The sequence below is a fragment of the Porites lutea genome, chromosome 1 (genome assembly GCF_958299795.1).
Source record: "Porites lutea chromosome 1, jaPorLute2.1, whole genome shotgun sequence".
Classification (NCBI taxonomy): domain Eukaryota; kingdom Metazoa; phylum Cnidaria; class Anthozoa; order Scleractinia; family Poritidae; genus Porites; species Porites lutea.
Window position 1 is genome coordinate 54875386 of NC_133201.1, and position 18264 is coordinate 54893649.

The following is an 18264-nucleotide window of genomic DNA, read 5'->3' on the forward strand; positions in this document are numbered from 1 at the left end:
GCAGTATTATGGGAGATTTGCAAATGGCGAATGTTTTCATAGCAACTACGGTCAAGCTCAGTGCTTCTATAACCTACTTCATAAACTGGATCTTCATTTACTCTTAAAGTATTTAGCGTACAGTTCAGAAACTGCACCAGTAAGGAGACCAATCAAAGTGGTACAGAAATTCATAATCCATGCAATCGTATCCCATGTTCCGTTAGCCAGTTGTGTGAGCTGGTGCCAAGTATACTCTGCAAAGACGGTGACGGTTGCTTTGTCCCAAGTCCATCGTGCTATCCACATGACCACTCGGCCATACACAGAACCTTGTCAAAGATCCACTCTGCCGTAATCTTAACTCCTGCAAACTTTACAGGTTATTTTCCCCATGTAGTAAATACTGTAGTTATCCTTGATGCTCTGTTTACTCCATTCCATGTCCAAGCTGCTATCAACCTTGTAAATCTGCGTAATTTGTTCCATGCCCGCTCCGTTAGTCTCAGTGGCCCGGTCTCAAAGGTTTGGTTGTTGTATTGAATTGACGGAGGTACAGTTTCTGGGTTCAAACAGTGGTTTGGGAGTCCTGATTCTAAAAATAGGAAATTTAAAAGTGAAGAGAAAGCCGGAGATTTAGGACATTTATCTTGATTGTTAAATGGCAAAAAGCCGAACACTCTCAGAAAATACACAGTAACAGGAGCACGTATTGTGGCTCTTTATTCAACACAAGGGGAACGTATCACCTGATCATCTTGGAGTGTACTGTAGAAATTTTGTTGTGCAGCGCCTTTGTTCTCACAAAGAACCAGTCTTAAGTCAAGTTTCAAAGGTTTGATTTACATCTTTATGCCGTAATCCTGTCCGGCAAAAGAGCAAAACACACATTTTAAGGTTCGAAGAAAAGAAGGGTTAAAAATTCCTTACTTCTCAACTAGATGACTGGGTTGAAGCTATAAACAGGAAAGAAAACAATATTTCAGGTTATCACAGGCCTCAAGGAGGAATCTTTACCTATCTCTGCCAGTTTCCAAGTCCGAAAACAGTTGCTCCATTGCCGAAGTCATCATAAAAGAAATCTGGTTTATCAGCCACGAAAGGGTCTGCCAGGAAAACATTTTGAATAGTTTTCAAAACTCACTAAAAACTTAGTTATCAATTATGATATAAAATCTTTTTTTAACAAAAAGGCCTTAAATTTAGTTAAAATGAATTGTTATTAAGATTTGTAGCTCTCGCTTTGAAGTTAAAAGCCGGTAATCTTGTTTCGGAATACACTACGTTGAAAGCGGAGCAACCATCGAAGCGCGAGCTAATGCAAAGTAAAATGCGCACGTGATTCGTGGTACTATGGATACCGATGATGTTTGAATTTTACAAAACAGGATTTAAACAAATTGGTGTAGTGCTAATTTTCAAAACAACGATTACTTATATGATAACTTTTTCCAGTAATAGGCACATAAAATTATCCACATTATATTGGATTGGATGAAAAATGAAATAGTTTGATTATAATAAAAGAACAATGCTGTAGTATGTCCAGGGAACAAATTTCGAAAAGGACAAATCGTTATCTCTTCCTATACCTATATCTTACCTTCACGCACTGCTTTAAGCGTAATCGAACGCACAAGGCAACCTGTTATCGCAGTAAGCACAAGTACAATCTTCATGATTACCACGAATTTTCTCCTTTTCACGCAAAAAGCACGTCTGTTTGTACCGAAGAGACGATTCAAGTGATTGTAAGACCTCACAATCAGTGTTTTACAAAGTTAGGTGCGCGCGGTTTATGAGCCCGCGAGTTCCATGTTCCACGTGTTGTTTTATTTCACTTTATAAGCATTTAGTTATATATCATTCGATACAAAAGCTCTTGTTATAGGTTTCTCAGTTTTTGCATGGCGCATGCGTTTCATGTAAATGATACTGATACAAACTTTAAAAGTCTGACTGCTCCTGTCCCACAAGGCTCTTGGCGTCAAGCTCAACATAGTACTCTCGGCTCCATACTGTGGCATCTCTGGTCCTCCTTCATCGCGAATAAATCTTTCGCCTTTTACTAAAGATTTCCGTGGAGGAAAACAACTGAAATGAGTCTGTAGACTAATTTTTTTCAATACCCCGCTTTGAGGCGGGGCCACGAGCAACGCACTAGAATCTCGCTATCACCGCCATACTTTACTGTTTGTAACCAACGGCGAAATGGACTATAACATGTTATAATAGAAGGGTGTCTAAGCCACAGCAACGAGAACGGCAAATAAACGAACATGTCGACAACTTTCCTTCATGCTCGATCTGGAATGCAACGACACATCTGAACAAGTTCTCAAGAACTCCTAAGCCGTGTTTCGTCGGTAAACAAATTACAATCTTTCTCACGTTAGTCTTTTTTTACTCTCTACAGTCGACTCCCGATAATTCCAACCTTCAAGGAAAATAGAAAAAGTTCGAGTTATCGGGAGTTCGAGTTGTCGAGGGTAAAATTACATAGAAAACTGACCTGAAGGGAAATGAAAATTGCCTCGAGTTAGCGGGAGGATCGAGTTATATAGAGGGTTCGAGTTACCGGGTGTCGACTGTATATTAAAAGCGGACACTTTTCCAAGACAGACTTCCCTCAGTAGTTTGGGCAGAAACTCCTACATTTCAGTATATTGCAAGGTACCCGAAAACTGGAACTAGCGAGCCATGTGATTCGTGCCTGCCATGGGAAAAGTAAAGTTTTCTCAGCGGGTTGGACCCTCGTCAAGTAACCATGGTAACCCTTCCCCGCCATATTTACTACCGACAATGAGCAAGACAGAACGTTACTGCTGTTGGCCAGTTTACCCCAAGAGAGCTTTATCCTCTGTTGTTTACCCAGAGTACCGCAAGGTTTTGCGAAACAGATACCTCAAACTGCCGCTTTGATATACGAGTCCTTCACTTATAAGCCCCCTATTCATAAAAAAGAAATGATTTTTTCAGCACTTCCCGCCAAAAAAAATTGCACGGTATTATTCATAAAGCGTACATGAGGCGATTGATTTATTCCAGCACGAGCGTAGACTGGTACCTAGTATAAATTCAACGGCGCGCGTTTTCAAAGCGAACCGTCCATGTTGTTGTTGGTCTTTGTTGTTCGACGGCTCTTTATAATCTTGTCGATTACGTCGCCAAAATGAGAAGAACAACTCTTGGAACTCTAAATATTGGAAACCAAGGTAGGCAAGTTGCCCGAGAAAAGAAAACTTCTCTTGGGGCGCGATCCTCAGTCGGAAATAGGACTTCTTTCGGGCGTCCTTCGTCGACCTCTGGGCGAAATTCTCTTGCGAACCCAAGATCCGCAACGGGCAGGTAAGCCAAGTGTGTTTTCAACTTTAGCCTTTTATATCTTGTTATTTTCCGTATTCTAAGATTTGTATTCGTGAGGAACTCTTCAAAGAGTGCTTCTGCATTTGGTCAGTGGTTAGCAATGATAATCTTCTCGTATTATATTGACTGTTTAACGAATCATTCTTGAAATCTTTCAGGAGGCCTTCCAGCCAGTATGGAAGAGAGAACTGTGTACAGATGAAAGATCCGAGACCGCTCTCTGACAGAGGTGAATGCATCTATTACTATTGTTGCTGTAGAAAATTCTTGAAATGGCGAAATTTGAAATGTTCAAGCTAGGCTAGGAACTTGAATTAGCAAATTGAATTAAGCTTAAGTATGGCTGGATTTTTTTCACCTCACAGGCTATCAGCAAAAGATGATTCGATATCTCATGGAGGTACGTTGTATAAGTCTATTTGTATTGGCTGTTGACAATCTTATTGGTTCGTGTTGTGGAAAAGGATACCAGGTTTTATAAGTTCCAATTATGTGGATTTAATTTATAACTAGAATGAACATTTATAGGACTTCACTTACTATTGTGATGGTCACTGATCCCATGCGGTTTCTTGGTTGATCAATGTGTCTATATTAAGACAGCCAATATTATCTTTACTTTTGTAGTTTCTAACAGAGTTCAACTATCCACATCAAATTTCCATGAGAATCCTAAGTGCACCCTCTATGAAAGAGTTCTGCAATATTTTCCAGGTGATTATGTAGACAGTCTACGTTGTACAGGTAGCTTGTCAAAAGGACAATGCAATCACTTCTTCTGTGTGTGATAAATTTTTAAATTAAATCTCTATAAAGTTTGAACAGATGTGAACAAAAAATTTACAGTGCATTGTGCAGTCTAAAAGGCTTTTTTTTATGTGATCCTTGCTGATCTGTCTGTCTTGATCCAGGGATCAAAAAAAGCCCTGTCCGGTCGTCAGGACAAGCAGATTTTCTACCGCCTGGGCAAGTAACTTTTAAACTCACTTGCCCAGTGGGCAATGGTCTAAGCAAGTGATCTTCTACCTAAATCATTAACTAAGAAGAGCAAGAAGTGGCCCTGGGCAAGCAAAATGCGAGAGCTGTTTGCCCAAAGGACAAGCTGGAATGAAGTTTTTTTCAAGCCCTGTTGATTGAGCCTTGATTACAAAGAGTGGTAAAATCGACAGCCATAAGCCAGGGATTTCCCTCAGCTACCATGAAAGTTGTTATCTGAGGTAAGATTTCTGTATAACCCCATACATTTATTATGCATGCAGCAATTTCATACTTTTTTGCACAAATTTTTTAATATAAATGGTAGAGTTGAAACTTGAATGCATAATAAATCAATGGGGTTATACAGAACTCTTACCATCTCTGATTGTTTAATTCCCACAGTCCACCTACTTGTTGCTTGTACCCAGCATCACAATGACTGCCCTGACATTGCATAACAGGATTCTTACTACTGATCTGTTTAATTAAATATGTGGGATTTGATTTTACTTGCATTATCAATAGTTTTTGTACAAGTACATCAAAGCAGACAGCCAGAAAGCTACAGTGCTGGATAAACCTGCAGAAGAAATCCCTAAGTTTTTCAAGATGATGGGGTATGTAGTTCTTGTCAAATAAAATAAATTTTCTAGTTCATTGTCACAAAATCTATTGAAGTCAGAATTTCGAAGCAATAATACCCTTCTCAATAATAATAGGTCTCTGAATAAAAAAGGCCATGGCGTTGCTTCATTTTTTATCCTGTTATGAGGTAACTTAGGAATGCTTTATCTTTGCATATTTTTAGGTATCCTTTTAGTATTTCAAAGAGTAATTTGCACTCAGTAGGCAGTCCACATGCATGGCCTATCATACTAGGAGCACTGTGCTGGCTTATTGAGCTAATCAGGGTATGTATACCATAATTACACTGGAAAACCAACACTTATGAGTTTTTCTCAGTTTTTTGGATTTGACATTGGTTACATGATAACTGTCTGTGAAATCAAGGTAAAAATGTTTTTACCTTGTACTGTAGATGTTTCATTATTCAAGATTTAGGGCCCTTGACAAAAACTGGATTTGTCAGAAAAGATCAACCCCTACCACCCTATATCATAGCAGCCTTCTGTATTTCAGTTGACTACAATGTTGATCTGATTTGGTTCAAACCAGCTGTTGTTGTTGTTGTAATTTTGAAGGCCAAGATTTGTCGTTTTAGAGGAAAATGAGAGAATTTATTTGTAATTTTCTAACAGGGGAGTCAAAAATTCTTCATTTAAAGAAGTGGGATCCAGTAAGAAAATTGTGAGCACTAATAAAGTACTAACACCAATAAAATCTTACAGCTTGCAATGAGTGTTGGTCAGGACATTCAGGGAAATCTTATGTTCCCGGAGGACACCTATGAAACAGGACAATACCAAGAGGATGGACCAAAACCTGAGGACAAGGTATATAATACAACTGTTTTAGTTGAAATTCTCTTTATAGAGACCCCTCTTGTCATCTTTAGACAATTTAAAACCTTGAATTCCAATAATTTTACTCCGTCTTCAATGTTCTCTTTCCAAAAAAGGGTGGCCCACAAAACGAAAAGCTTTGTATACATACATATTCATTCATTTCTGTGTGAGAATCAGATTGGATAACAACTTGTGTATTTTTAAAACTTTTATGTGACTTTTAATTTATTTTAGTAACCTTCAAGGAGGGTAAGAAGTGTTGCTTCAGGCGGTAAATTTTACTGGTTACCTCCTAATCAGAAGAACAATGCAGATAGCCCTTACTCTTAACTTGGGAATCCAGACTAGGGTACCCAGGATATGATTTCTATGCAAGAACTGAGATTTCCTAGTAAAACCCGAAAGCACTTTAGTAGGCTGCCAGAGTCCTCCAGATCCTGCTAGAGTACATCCCTATATACACACTTGCCGTTAACAAAATGATACTTGTATCACTAATACACACCCTTACCACTTAAGCATCAGAGAACGAGGCCTAAGGGCCACCAGATTTCCCGCAAACTTCCAAAAAAAGTGAATAGGGTGGCCAAAACAAGAAAAAGTTGTGATTTAGAGATTAAAAATTAACCCAAAGAGATAATTCCTGGAGCAGTTATGGTAAATGAATGTGCATTGGAAAGTGGACAGTGGAAAAACTCACCTTTGGCAAGGATCCTCATTGGAAACACATAGAAAGTCAAGTCTTTCCTATTGTAGGAACAATTACAGATGTATCAGAAAGCACAGCATTTGAGAACTATTTTTTGTTGTAGTTGTAGGGCGCACTGCTGCCACTTTTTACAATTTAATTGCAAGGTGGCCCTAAGCTTCGCTTTCATGCTTATGTCATAAGTGTGTTTAAAGATGAATTGATATTCTTATGTAAGACTTCAAAAAAGGTAAGGTTTTAGTTTCTCAGAGAGGCACTGATCAACCGAGCGCCTTTGACAGGCTTGTACATCTTTCAATTTTCACAGATTGACAGGCTTGTACATCTTTCAATTTTCACAGATTGGCAGGCTTGTACATCTTTCAGTGTCACAGAGAGGCACTGATTAACAGATTCCCCTTTGATCTCTCTCAGTGGAGCTCCTTTCAGCTCCTAGAATTGTTGCACCTTCAACTCTGAAATATAAGATTTAACGCCTGTTAGGGACTATTCACATGATATTAGCTGGCATGACTTTTATTCTGAAATGAGTTCATTCCATCTTCATTTATTTTTTTGTATTTGTTTACATGATACTGAAGCGTCATTTAGTTCCTGTTCAGTTTATTCTGGTTTTCAGTCGGAATAGAACTCTCATTCTGGTGTGAAGTTTCCTTCTGGTATCATGTAAACTGAAAACAAATTTCTTTCTGGATTGAAAATTGCAAATCGTAAGTTGGTCACAAGTGGAGCATATTTTGATTGGCATGAAAACCACTTGGGGAGAACGTCTAAGGCTGAGCCAGACAATTTTATCATATGAATGAAGTACAAACTTCACTCTGGAATGAAAGTCATTTTGGTATCATGAAAACAGTCTTTTAGGGCCGGGGAAAATTGGTGCCATTTCTTTTACTTTTTCTCAAGTCTATTAATTTATTTGTTTTCTTTTTCAGTACTTTTTCAGTTATCTTGAGAAAAGTTATGCAGCTTTCATGATGGGTCAAGAACTTGATGAACTTGGGGAGTATGACCAAGAGTTCATAGAAAACATCAGTAAGTGTTTTTAAAAAATACTTTTGCCACACTTTTATCTGATTGTTTAAAGTACAGGTGTATCATAATTTCTAGCTTCACTTAATTACATGTTTGAAAGAAGGAGTGAATTGTAAATACATGTAAGCCCCTCAGGTGATATTTAGCAGTTATTCCTCGAGCCCAAATGAGCTCTGAGTCAATAGCCCATGAGGCCGAAGGCCGAATGAACTATTGACTCAGAGGCCGTGAGGGCGAGAGGAATGATAATTGTTTAAGTAAAATCCAACTAGTTGGTCAAAAATACCGAGAATAAAAAAATTTTAGCTAGTTAAAGCTAGACTTTGATCCTTTTTTGCCTCCAAAAAGCCCGAGCTTTTTGCTACTAGGGGGCTATGCCTATAACATATAGCCTAGTAGTAGCTGTACCAATCAGAACACAGCATTGATAATAGGCACTAGTTGGATTTTACTAATAGTTAATAGTCATATCTTCTACAATAAAATTACTGTAATTTTAACTGTATGAGGCTACGTTCACACTGCACTGTTCATTTTTTTTTTTTTTGCTCTGTTTGGACAGTCACGAACTTTGAAAGGCTAGGTGTCTAAATTTTTCTTCTGTTTTAACGTGGTTCTGTGTGAATAAAGTTTTAACTGGTCGAAAATTTTTCCAGTGTTGTGTGATAGCCTAAGGGTAAGATACATTGGGGTCAAATATTTTCTTAAGATACTAAAGGCATGCCCAAAAAAATTGCAAATAGTAAACACCAGGTCTGTAGTGTGAGAGACTGTGATTCAGTTTGACATTCAAGAAACACATTTGTGATATGCCATTAACTATTATTATTTTGGTTTACTTTTCTTAACAGGATTAAGGAACGCTGATGCACTTGATGGTATTAAACTTTATGTATAATTGTTAAATAATTGGGCAGTGGTGAGGTGCAGCTTTGACTGTTCACAACCTTTTGATATCTCTATGCAAACTGAGAGGAATGTAGAAAACGGTGCTCCCATTAGAAAGTTTGTTTTATGAGTCAATTTCATGAGTTGTGAGTCAAATTATGAGTCAGGTTAGGGTTTAGGATTTGGACTGATCTTTTTAGATAAAAAGCGACAAAGTTACGAAAAAAAATAAGAAAAAAATTGTGCGCATGCGTAATAAGAATAATCAGTCCTTAACATTCTCTCATAAGGTAATAACAAGTTTTCTTGTTAGAAACTATTTTTATACTGTGAGATACATGACTCATTTACATGTAACTCTCTGCTCGCAGCCTTTTGCTCTCAACCTTGTTATGCATGTCCAGTTTAATTATGTGCCATTTGATTAAAAAAAAAACAGGAAATAGAAGGTTGTTAACAGTGCAGCAGTGAGCGCTATTAAATTACGGGTGATTTGACTATTATAATTTGGTAACCTTCCTGATCGACAGACAGCCCAAGCCTGAGTTTAATAATGATTTGTAATAGTAAAATTTGTAATTATTTTTCTGTCATATGGGAAGACTGGGACTTACATGCAAAATTCAGGACTAGGTTGCAAAATCTGATATGCCCAGATTGATTAGCCGGTTAAAAAAATTATTGCCTGAACATTCAAAATATTTCTCAGTTTTCGATTGGCTATAATCCCACCTCTAATTCTTCATAAACAGGTAGCATGGATGAAATTTGGAAGATGTTTGCAAAATGACATCTAGTTCAGTGGAATCTGGATAATGTGTTCACCAAGGAGACATGCCATAGAGTGTCTGTGTAATCTGGGTGTTCATATAAATATTATCACAGACACATGACTTCGTTTTATCAGGAGACATTCTTACAATACATGTACAAGAAATATTGTTTAATGTCTTAGTAGTAACTGTAACTGGTTCATCATAAACAAACCTCAGAATGATTCACCATAGTCTCAGACAAAAACTCCCTTTCAAGTATATTTTGTATTGAAATAAAACAATCAGGAATCTGTAACTTTGCCTTCTACTGACACTTTGAGTTTGTGACTCAACCGGGTGGACTGAACATTAGACAGAACTTTGGAAAGTTCATTCGCTGTATCTGGAAGGTTTTCATACTAGTTAAAATATTCAGTCGTAGACAGTGCACAGATAAAAAGTGTCCATAAAGCGAGGTTGATAGAAATTAATGTGGGAAAATTTGTGTCTCAGGACACGAAAAGTGTCTGTTGCCTGTATTTGCCACGGTATTTTTAGAGAAAATATATGAGCTTTTCGTTGAGACAAGCAAAACTGTCCATTATAAATGGGTGCCCATATTAAGTGGATATCTCTAGAGCAGGGTTCCACTGTTAAGGGAAATACCAGAAAAAAAAGATTCTTTTTTTCTTTTAGGAATGGAAGAATTAATGAAAGAAAAACTTTCATTGGAAGAAGAATTGAATGCTTTGAAAAGTGATTCTGTAAGTACAAAGTTTGTCCTAGTCTCATGAGCAAAGCTTTGTGAATTGGTCCTTTCCAAATTGCTTTCAGCCCCCCCGGGGGGGGGAGAGTCCTCCCTCATGTGAGCCATATAGGAAGGTGCCTCCCCTAAGGGTATGGTTTTGTGCTGTTTTGGTCTGGAATCAGGTCTGGTTTTTGGGGAGCTACAGGAGTGTATGAATGTATTTGTTATTTCAATTCCAAATGAACAGAAAAAGAAAGAGTAATAAGCGATTTCAACATGGATTTTAAGAAACGTTTTGTTGGCGTTATAATCAAATTAACGATGACATAATTTCTGCCTATGCCAGGTCTGAATGAAAACGGGTGTGGAAAATGGCCTATATTGGTCTGAAATAGGGCGGGTCAGGATTTGGAGGGCCGGGTTTTAAAGCAAGGCTAGGTGCGAAGCCATTGAAATGGGAATGATTTTTTAATCTCATTAAAAAAAACTCACTTTCATAACAAAGGTTTTGCACTTAGCCTGGTTTTGAAAGTGAGTGATTTGGAACTCAGAAATGGCGGGCCCATTTTTGTTTAAATGTAGACCTCACTGAAGAAGTGTAATATGATTGTTTTCTTTCAGTCGCGTCTGCAAACACTGTCTGACAGAAAGGCAACATTAGTCTCTGACAGGTAAGAAACCTGGATTAGGCAAGCAACAGGGATCCTAATATTTTAACTAAATTGGGCATAGCATCCCTTATGTTAGGCTGGTTTTCACTAGCGACGGAGGCGGAGTCGCAATCGTAAGCGGAGTCGGGAGAGCGCTCATGACCTTTTAAGAATCAGAACTCATAGTCGTAAGCAAATTCATAAGCGCGACGGAGTGGGAGTCGAAAGATTCAGAACGTTTCCATTTTTTTCCGACTCTGTTCATGACCCTTTCGTTTACGATCTGGTGAAAACCAGATTGTTGGAGTCGGAAGCAGAAGCGGAAGAATAAACCAATCACAATCCACGTTCTGGGTTCACTCGCTTAAATGTGATTGGTTTAGTTGTTCCTCTTCTGCTTACGACTCCGACGACCTAGTTTTCACTAAATCGTAAACAACGGAGTCGTAAGCGGAATCAGGACGCTGTTGTCATTAGACCGTAAAGTCTAACGCTTCTGACTCTGACTCCGCCGCTAGTGAAACCAGCCTTTACAGAGCATGCCCTGTATGATACAGTGACATGGCATGCCCCGTTTTCGCCCGTCCACACGTAAACGAGAAGCCGGTGTTTTAAAAAAATACTTCACTCTGGGGATCTTTTTCGTATTAAAGCCAGCATTTGTGGTGCCCGGAAACGCCGTTTACGCGTGGACGGAAGGCTTAAACGGAGAAAATATCTCCGTGGGGAAGAGCCCCCAAAGAAATGTTGGTATTTTTCTTGCAGAGAAAAGTTTGTAAACTACATCGGAGACTTGGGGAAACATAAGAAACAACTGGATGATGTTAATAATCAACAGATGGAGGAATTACAAGTACTAAGTAAGACCAAGATGGAGATTATAACTGAAACAACTTTCCGTTTCAAACTTTCTTCTATCGACCATGTAGAAAATAAAGCTGCGGTAAAACGAGCAGGATAAACGTGCAAATTGTTTTGCGACATTGCCGCAAAACGCCTTTTTACCACCCATGTTCAAACCTGTCTTCAATGAATCAGGTTTTTGTCGGTGCGAAAAGCACTAAAAGGTAGAGTAGTTTACTTTTTGCAACAAAATCTGTACATGTTGCACATTTTACCTGCCCAACACAAACTCGTTTTCCATCTAAGCGTGTACACGTGAGGAAAAACATATTCTAACTGGTGCAAACGTGTCATGTTTTGCCGCCAAACATTCGAAGTTTGAAGTACGCGGCTGTTGTTAGTCTTCCTCGCAGCTGTTTTTTGGATGTCACGCAACGCTCCCCCATAACATCCAAAAAACGGCTGCGAGAGAGACTAGGCTGTTGTCGACTTGATTCGTTTTCGCTCAACAAAATATTCTTGGCAAGAAGTTTTAGAATAATTTCTATTTTTTAAGAATAATTTCTGGTGGCAAGTGTGCTGTTTCTGAGCGAGAAATATGCCTGAAAGTTAAGAAAAATGAGATATGAGCGGAACGCGTTGATCAAAAACATATAAACAACTAAGCTTTGGCGCGACAGTTTGCTTTAACGGCTGTCAAACTTCAAATGTTTGGCGGCAAAACACCTCATGTCTGGCACCCTATTAGAACATGTTTTTTTGTCCCGTGTCCACGCTTAGATGCGACCGACGGTAGTACCAGTTTTATAGTAGCACAAGAACAACTTTTTAGCTACATTAGTTACATTTTATCTATATAGGAGGCTCCAATGATAGCGGTGTTTAAAAAGGTTCGTTTAACTTTTCGTGTATTGGGAATTACTTGTTGCGTGTATTAAAGCATCCACTCGCGGAACATTTTTTCTTTTCGCAAAAAGTAAAACTGGGCTGGTCCTCTACTCTCTCAGCATAATGAGCATTGTATCTTAAAAGTACACATTATTATTTAATGCTGATTTGCGGTATCCATTATTTTACAGAGGTGGAACAAGACGCTGCGATGGAGGAAAATTCAAAGTTACAGGTGAATGTTGTACAATTTTTAAGTCGTCGAAAAAAATGGAAAAGTTTCCCTTCAGAAGTTATTTATTTCCTTTGGTAATATTATCCAGTGATGTTATGTTGCCGTTCTAGACGTATAATTTATAGAAACTAGAGGAGATTTTTCGGGATACATCATTTTGGTACTCCAGAATTGGTTTCCCGGCGTTCCCCGAAGATGTGTGAATCGAAAACAGAAACGTCCCGGTTTGGTCGCGTCCTCCGCCGGAGATTTTGAATCCGGAATCTAAAATGAATACTTTGCATCCGAATGAATGTTCTTGGATTAACTGATGAGTGTAAGGACCTGTGAATCTTTAGCCTGCGTAGCAGGCGCTGGTTTACACCACGCGAGGGGAACAGGCAAAGGAGAGAGAAGGCAGCTCTCCTTAATCTCCTCTCCTCCTTTCTCCCTCTCTCGTGCGCTTGTCCTCGAGATTTCTCTGTTTGCCCTGAAAACAACCGTTGCCTGCTACGCAGGGCTAGCGAATTTGAATCCTTTAAAATGTAATGAATCAGCATCTGGAAAAATCTCCCCTACTGGGTTCGTACAGGTCATGGAAAACCTGGAAAGTCGTGAATTTAAGAATTTCATTTTCAAGGCCTGGAAAGTCATGGAATTTAATTGTCGGTCTTTGAAAATCATAGAAAATTATAGTTTTGTTTGGTAGATTAGTTACTGCAGATGACAAAGCAAGGGTGACGTAGGATAAAGAGGAGAAATTAAAGAGCGCGAAGGGCACGCATTTTGGTGGATAACAGAGTTTGTTTTTGTTGAACTGTAAGGTAAAAAAATATGGTAAAACAAGTGAAGTTATCGAAAAAGTCATGGAATTTGAAGAACTCAAGAGTATGAACCCTACCCTAGTTTAAACCTCGCGTTAAAAACGGACTCGCAAGTCGACCAATGGAACCAATGGAACAAATGTTCATAAACATTTATCATTTATTTTCCAGGAAACTCTTAACAACCAGGAGTTAAGTGCGGCTGATGTGGAGAGAATGAAGCTGGAGAAAAAGGAATTACAGAAAGCTGTAGAACAACTGGGAAAAAGTCGTGATTATTTCGATCAACAAATCTGGGAAAAGGAGATGCAGTACGCCAAAAAATACGAAGAGGTAGGAGAAATGCACAAGTCATACAGTATTTGATCGTTAATTTTTTTGCTTCAAATCGGTGGTTGTAACTTGTCGTCAACTCTTCCTACGTCAAACCGGTCTTAGCAAATAAAACAACCCCGCAACCGTTTATTGAACGGGGAAAAAACGGTGATCGTCATTTATATATAAAGAAGTTTTTAAAAACAACAACAACAACAACTTTGCAGTAACATACAAAAAAGTACCAAATTAAGGGTGGTCAGCAAACATAGAAAATGAAAAATTTATAACGGATTTATCTTTACTTCGTATTTGTAATAAACATAATCATTAGAACTAGTGGTTAAGGGTTTTTACTCTACATTATCAAAACAATTTTTGTTGCTTTCTCATTTTCAGACTGAGAAACATATTCATGAATACAATAAAATGGCCAGGAAACTGAAGCTTATTCCCTCCACAGCTGAACATGCAAATGGAATCGATTTTGAGATGCATTTTAATCCACACACACAAAGACCAGATCAGCGGACCCACGTGGACTTTAAAGGAACAATTAAGGTATTGTCTGTCCTTTTTGAGATTGAGAGTTGTCTACTCATTCGGTTCTTTTTTTTGTTACTGCTGCTGGGCTCGAGAAACGCTCGAATTCCAGTTGTTTCTTGCACAAGCAGTTCTCACATTTTGTTTGTCCAGGGCCATTGCTTGAATGTCTTAGTTTATGATTTAAAGCGCTTTAATTACAAGATGACTGACTTAGGACAAGTGAGTTCGTTATACAGCTTCTTGCCTAGCCTGGGACCAGGTACCGTAATGGGTGAAAATGGCAAAAAACGGGGTGTAAAAGCAAAACAAAAGGCGAGCGAACCGATCCGAGGGGTGTAATGAGCCCTTTCCCATCCCAGACTCCCAGTTACCTTTTTGTTTTCGTAAGTTTCAGAAAACCGTGAAAACAATTATTTCATTCGCTTCCTGGAATTTCGGAACAATACTGAAAGCTGTTGTTGCTCGTCGTCATTGAACCGACTATTTTAAAAAGTTTGCATACCTTGTTCGTGCTATGCAACGCGCCACCGTCAGTTCTGTTAAAGAGCTGTTTTCATTCGAAAACTTTTGCTATTTGTGTGTTATTCTATCAGTCATTAAGACGCATGCAGTCTACACGCATTAAAACGTACTGAGAAAGTTTCTTATTTTTCTACAGCCTGCGTTGCTTCGCCTTAAGCAACAAATGAGTGAAAAAGGTCGTACTATCCAGTCTCAAATCATCACTGAGGAGGAAGCAGTTGACCAGGTAAAAATACAGCTATTCCTTTTCTTAAACAAAAAGGAAAATGAATGTATAATTGACAAAAAAAAACGTTAAAAAGTCGAATAAGGGTAAAACTTATTGTCACCGATTGAAGTAGAAATGAGTTCTGCGCGCCTCCTGAGGGTATAGACGTATAACGATTCGCTAATATACTAACTGTAGTTGTGCTTGTTCTTTTTTGCTCCAAAGAACCCATTGAATCTTTTTGTATAATTGATGGCATTTTCCAAATGAACATGGAATTATTTCGAACAATACAGATATTTTGGTGTCTAATTTATTGAGGCGAAGAGGCCAAAATTGCCAACACTACTGAAACTCTAAATTACATTTTTTTTTTTTTGTCAGATAAGTGACATGGTGTTAGAGAAGAAGGAAGAAGTAACAGCACTAGAGATGAGGTTGCAAGCGTTGGATAAGGATTTGGATTGGAAGAAAGAGGTAACGGGTTTTTTTGTAATTAAGGTTTACACAAATACAGTGGAACCCGTATATGACGAACCTCTGTACAGTGTAACCTCTCTTTTGGGGTACCGCTATTCAAGTGACACCTCCATTCACGGGGGCACAAAATTTGGTCCCGGAGAATGTTCAGATAATCTTTGTATATGTTATGGCTCTATGGAAGGGACACCTCTATTCAGGGAAAGAGGCACTTTTTCTGGGTCCCGAAACCTGGATTTAACCTCCATTCAGGGGGCACCGTAGCCCTCAAAAAGTGACTTACCACAAAAGATCGTTATAACATCGACAGGTTGATCATGATTTTTTATACATTATCTACCTGCTTGAAATAGTGACTGCAGCAGATTCCAAGGCAGAATAAAAGGAAAATATTTTATTTATTGTTTAATTGTTAACAAACCCCAGCCCATCCTCCATTCAGGAGACATCTCTATTCAGGTGACACTTACCTTGGTCCTGTGGGTGTCCGCTGAATTATAGAGGTTCCACTGTATAACGAAGTCCTTGGTATAACGAACGATCTTCCTTACCCCTTAACAGTAAAATATATGGAAAAAAAACTCGATATAACGGAACCTCTTTCCAGCGAACATATGAGTCCTTTGGCACTTCGTTATACTGAGGTTCCACTGTATGCGCAAACAAAAAAGAGCAAAAGGAAAAAAAATGAAAAGGATACTGAACACAATCTGCAGAAGGTAATTTGTTTTTTGGTTTAGATCATGGCAAAGGAGTATCAGAAATCCACAGGCAACGCCCAGAGTCTGGAGGAAGGCGTTCAACAAATGCGAAGCGAATTACGGGGAAAAGAAGAGGAAGCAGAGGAACAGGAGAAAAAACTCAAGGAGCTTAATTTAAGGTAAAAGTCAAACGCCAAACGTCACCAGCAACAGGGAGCGATGAGATGCGGCTGTATCCGCAGGCAACAAACGTTGGGGGCTCAGCCCAAGCTTAGTAGAATACCGAAATACATGTTCTTTCTTAGCACTAAAGCAAAGAATCGTTAAGGCATGGGTATCCTATTAATTAGCCCCAATTTTGTTCACTTATTCTGCTTTGCGCGCTTTCGTGTTTGTTTGTTTTTTTAACAGAAAATCTACAATAGTTAGTAGGAGATTTAGAGTCACGGTTACAGCAAACGGCAGAGTCAAGTTGAGACTTCTTGAATAGAAAATGAGCTGATAAAAATAGTCCGGAACAATTCTTATAATATGGATGAAAATAATATGTAACTAATATTTTTCTGTAGAAGTGAAGAACAGAGGGAAAACTTGGTCACTTGGTACAAATTCACATTTGCCGAAAACGTGGTTGTAATTGTCTGCCTTCTTTACGTTAAATGGTTCTTAAAAGCAATGGAATGATAACGCGTTGGGCTGAATCAGTAACCTTATGCCATATACGATCTTTTCTTTTTGCAGGACTGAAGAAAGTAGAATTTCCCGCGAGCAAGAAAAAGAAGAGTACTCTAATTTTGTCCTGAAGGCCTGTCAGATGATAAAAGAACACAAAACTGCCATACATGTAAGAGACGTAGAATGGACTTTTTTAACGGAGCGTGGGATATTTTTAGATAATAGTTTTTCAACACAAACTATCACTGCTGCGATAGTCATAAGAGAGGTTAAGCATCACGTTTACGTCAAACGGCAAGCGCGAATTTGTACCATGTGACCAAGTTTCCTCTTTACTTGTCTTTTACGGTTCATTAGCTCTACACCTAAATTAGTAGTTTCACGCAATTTTTTATCCATAAGAATTGTTTTCAGCTGTTTTTGTCTGCTCATTTTCTATTTTGAGAAATTCTCAACTCGAATCTGACGTTTGCCTTTCGCCGTATACGTAAAGCTTAAACTCTCTGTTAGCTGATTAATGACTATATGCGGAAAGCTCATAAATTTAAAAGTATCCGGCACACTCCAGTTGTATAGTATTCAATTCAGCAGTTGCTCCCTAGCGGGATACAATGGGTGGGTTATTAAAACGAAGTCTAACTTAGAACGCGGTTTAGGAAATCTTTGGACCTGCATAAGACAAATGCTTCTCTAGTCTACGCCATATGCTTTCATGATACTGTTCACAATAAATGGCGTTTTCATAAAAGCGTTCCGCAAACTGAAAATGGCTTAGAACGGGGTTTTGTTAAACACTGGCTTAACTCTGTTCAAATAACTGACCCAATGTGTTGAAGCCCTTTCCACGGGCGATTTACGTTTTATATGATGTCACGGCGGCCATGTTGTTGTGCCGAGCTGCCATCTCATTCACCACTTTGAAAACGAGAAGGGAAATGGGCCGAGTTACTTTCGCAAAGACTCCCGGGACTGTTACAAGCGAAAGGTTAAAATATTGGCCAATAGCAGACTGTCCCGTCCCAGAAACATTTGGGGGACACAATTCGACTCCAGTTCCCGCGAATGGGATTTGAGTTCGCATAGCTGCAAGCAATGTGAAGTAGAGTGTTGTATACTACTGGATTTGCTTATGTTTCTATCCTAGCTCTAAACAACGCCAAAGTATAAGTCGCTTTTCTCAAACCGCACTCACACAACGGGTATTTTATTTGATCCCATTTGCTGTATCCACAAACTTCAAGCTGGCGAAGAAGTGTCTTTTGTTAAAACATTCACGGTCATAAGCCTAACAGACGTCGTCCACGAGCATTATAAACCCAGTTTCGGCTCGCCAATTTGCTTTCTGCTTTTTCTTTATCTTGCATTTGTTATGTTTCAGAATCGAATCCAGGAGCTTCAAGCAGATGCTAAAGATATTCTCGAGGAAACGAAGGCGCTGGAAGTTCCTAAGTCTTCCATCCTGTTAGCACAACAA

At 38.8% G+C, this 18264-nt stretch overlaps 1 protein-coding gene and 1 non-coding gene across 2 annotated transcripts in view; both read left to right on the forward strand.

Moving 5' to 3' along the window:
• Positions 1-2003: 2003 nt before the first annotated feature.
• Positions 2004-2126, forward strand: LOC140924367 (U5 spliceosomal RNA). Its single transcript, XR_012164260.1, has one exon. It is a non-coding gene; the product is annotated as a U5 spliceosomal RNA (small nuclear RNA).
• A 943-nt stretch (positions 2127-3069) lies between these two features.
• Positions 3070-18264, forward strand: part of LOC140940013 (kinetochore protein NDC80 homolog) — a 15969-nt gene continuing 774 nt past the window's right edge. Inside the window, exons 1-20 of the mRNA XM_073388878.1 lie at positions 3070-3327; positions 3504-3574; positions 3711-3745; positions 3973-4059; positions 4849-4940; positions 5132-5234; positions 5673-5777; positions 7434-7533; positions 8385-8411; positions 9873-9940; positions 10546-10595; positions 11340-11434; positions 12497-12540; positions 13515-13676; positions 14058-14219; positions 14863-14952; positions 15319-15411; positions 16155-16294; positions 16857-16959; positions 18169-18264. The exon at positions 18169-18264 is cut by the window's right edge and continues 774 nt beyond it. Coding sequence (XP_073244979.1) covers positions 3152-3327; positions 3504-3574; positions 3711-3745; positions 3973-4059; positions 4849-4940; positions 5132-5234; positions 5673-5777; positions 7434-7533; positions 8385-8411; positions 9873-9940; positions 10546-10595; positions 11340-11434; positions 12497-12540; positions 13515-13676; positions 14058-14219; positions 14863-14952; positions 15319-15411; positions 16155-16294; positions 16857-16959; positions 18169-18264 — 1899 coding nt within the window. The 5' untranslated portion in view covers positions 3070-3151. The remainder of the gene's footprint in view (positions 3328-3503; positions 3575-3710; positions 3746-3972; positions 4060-4848; positions 4941-5131; positions 5235-5672; positions 5778-7433; positions 7534-8384; positions 8412-9872; positions 9941-10545; positions 10596-11339; positions 11435-12496; positions 12541-13514; positions 13677-14057; positions 14220-14862; positions 14953-15318; positions 15412-16154; positions 16295-16856; positions 16960-18168) is intronic.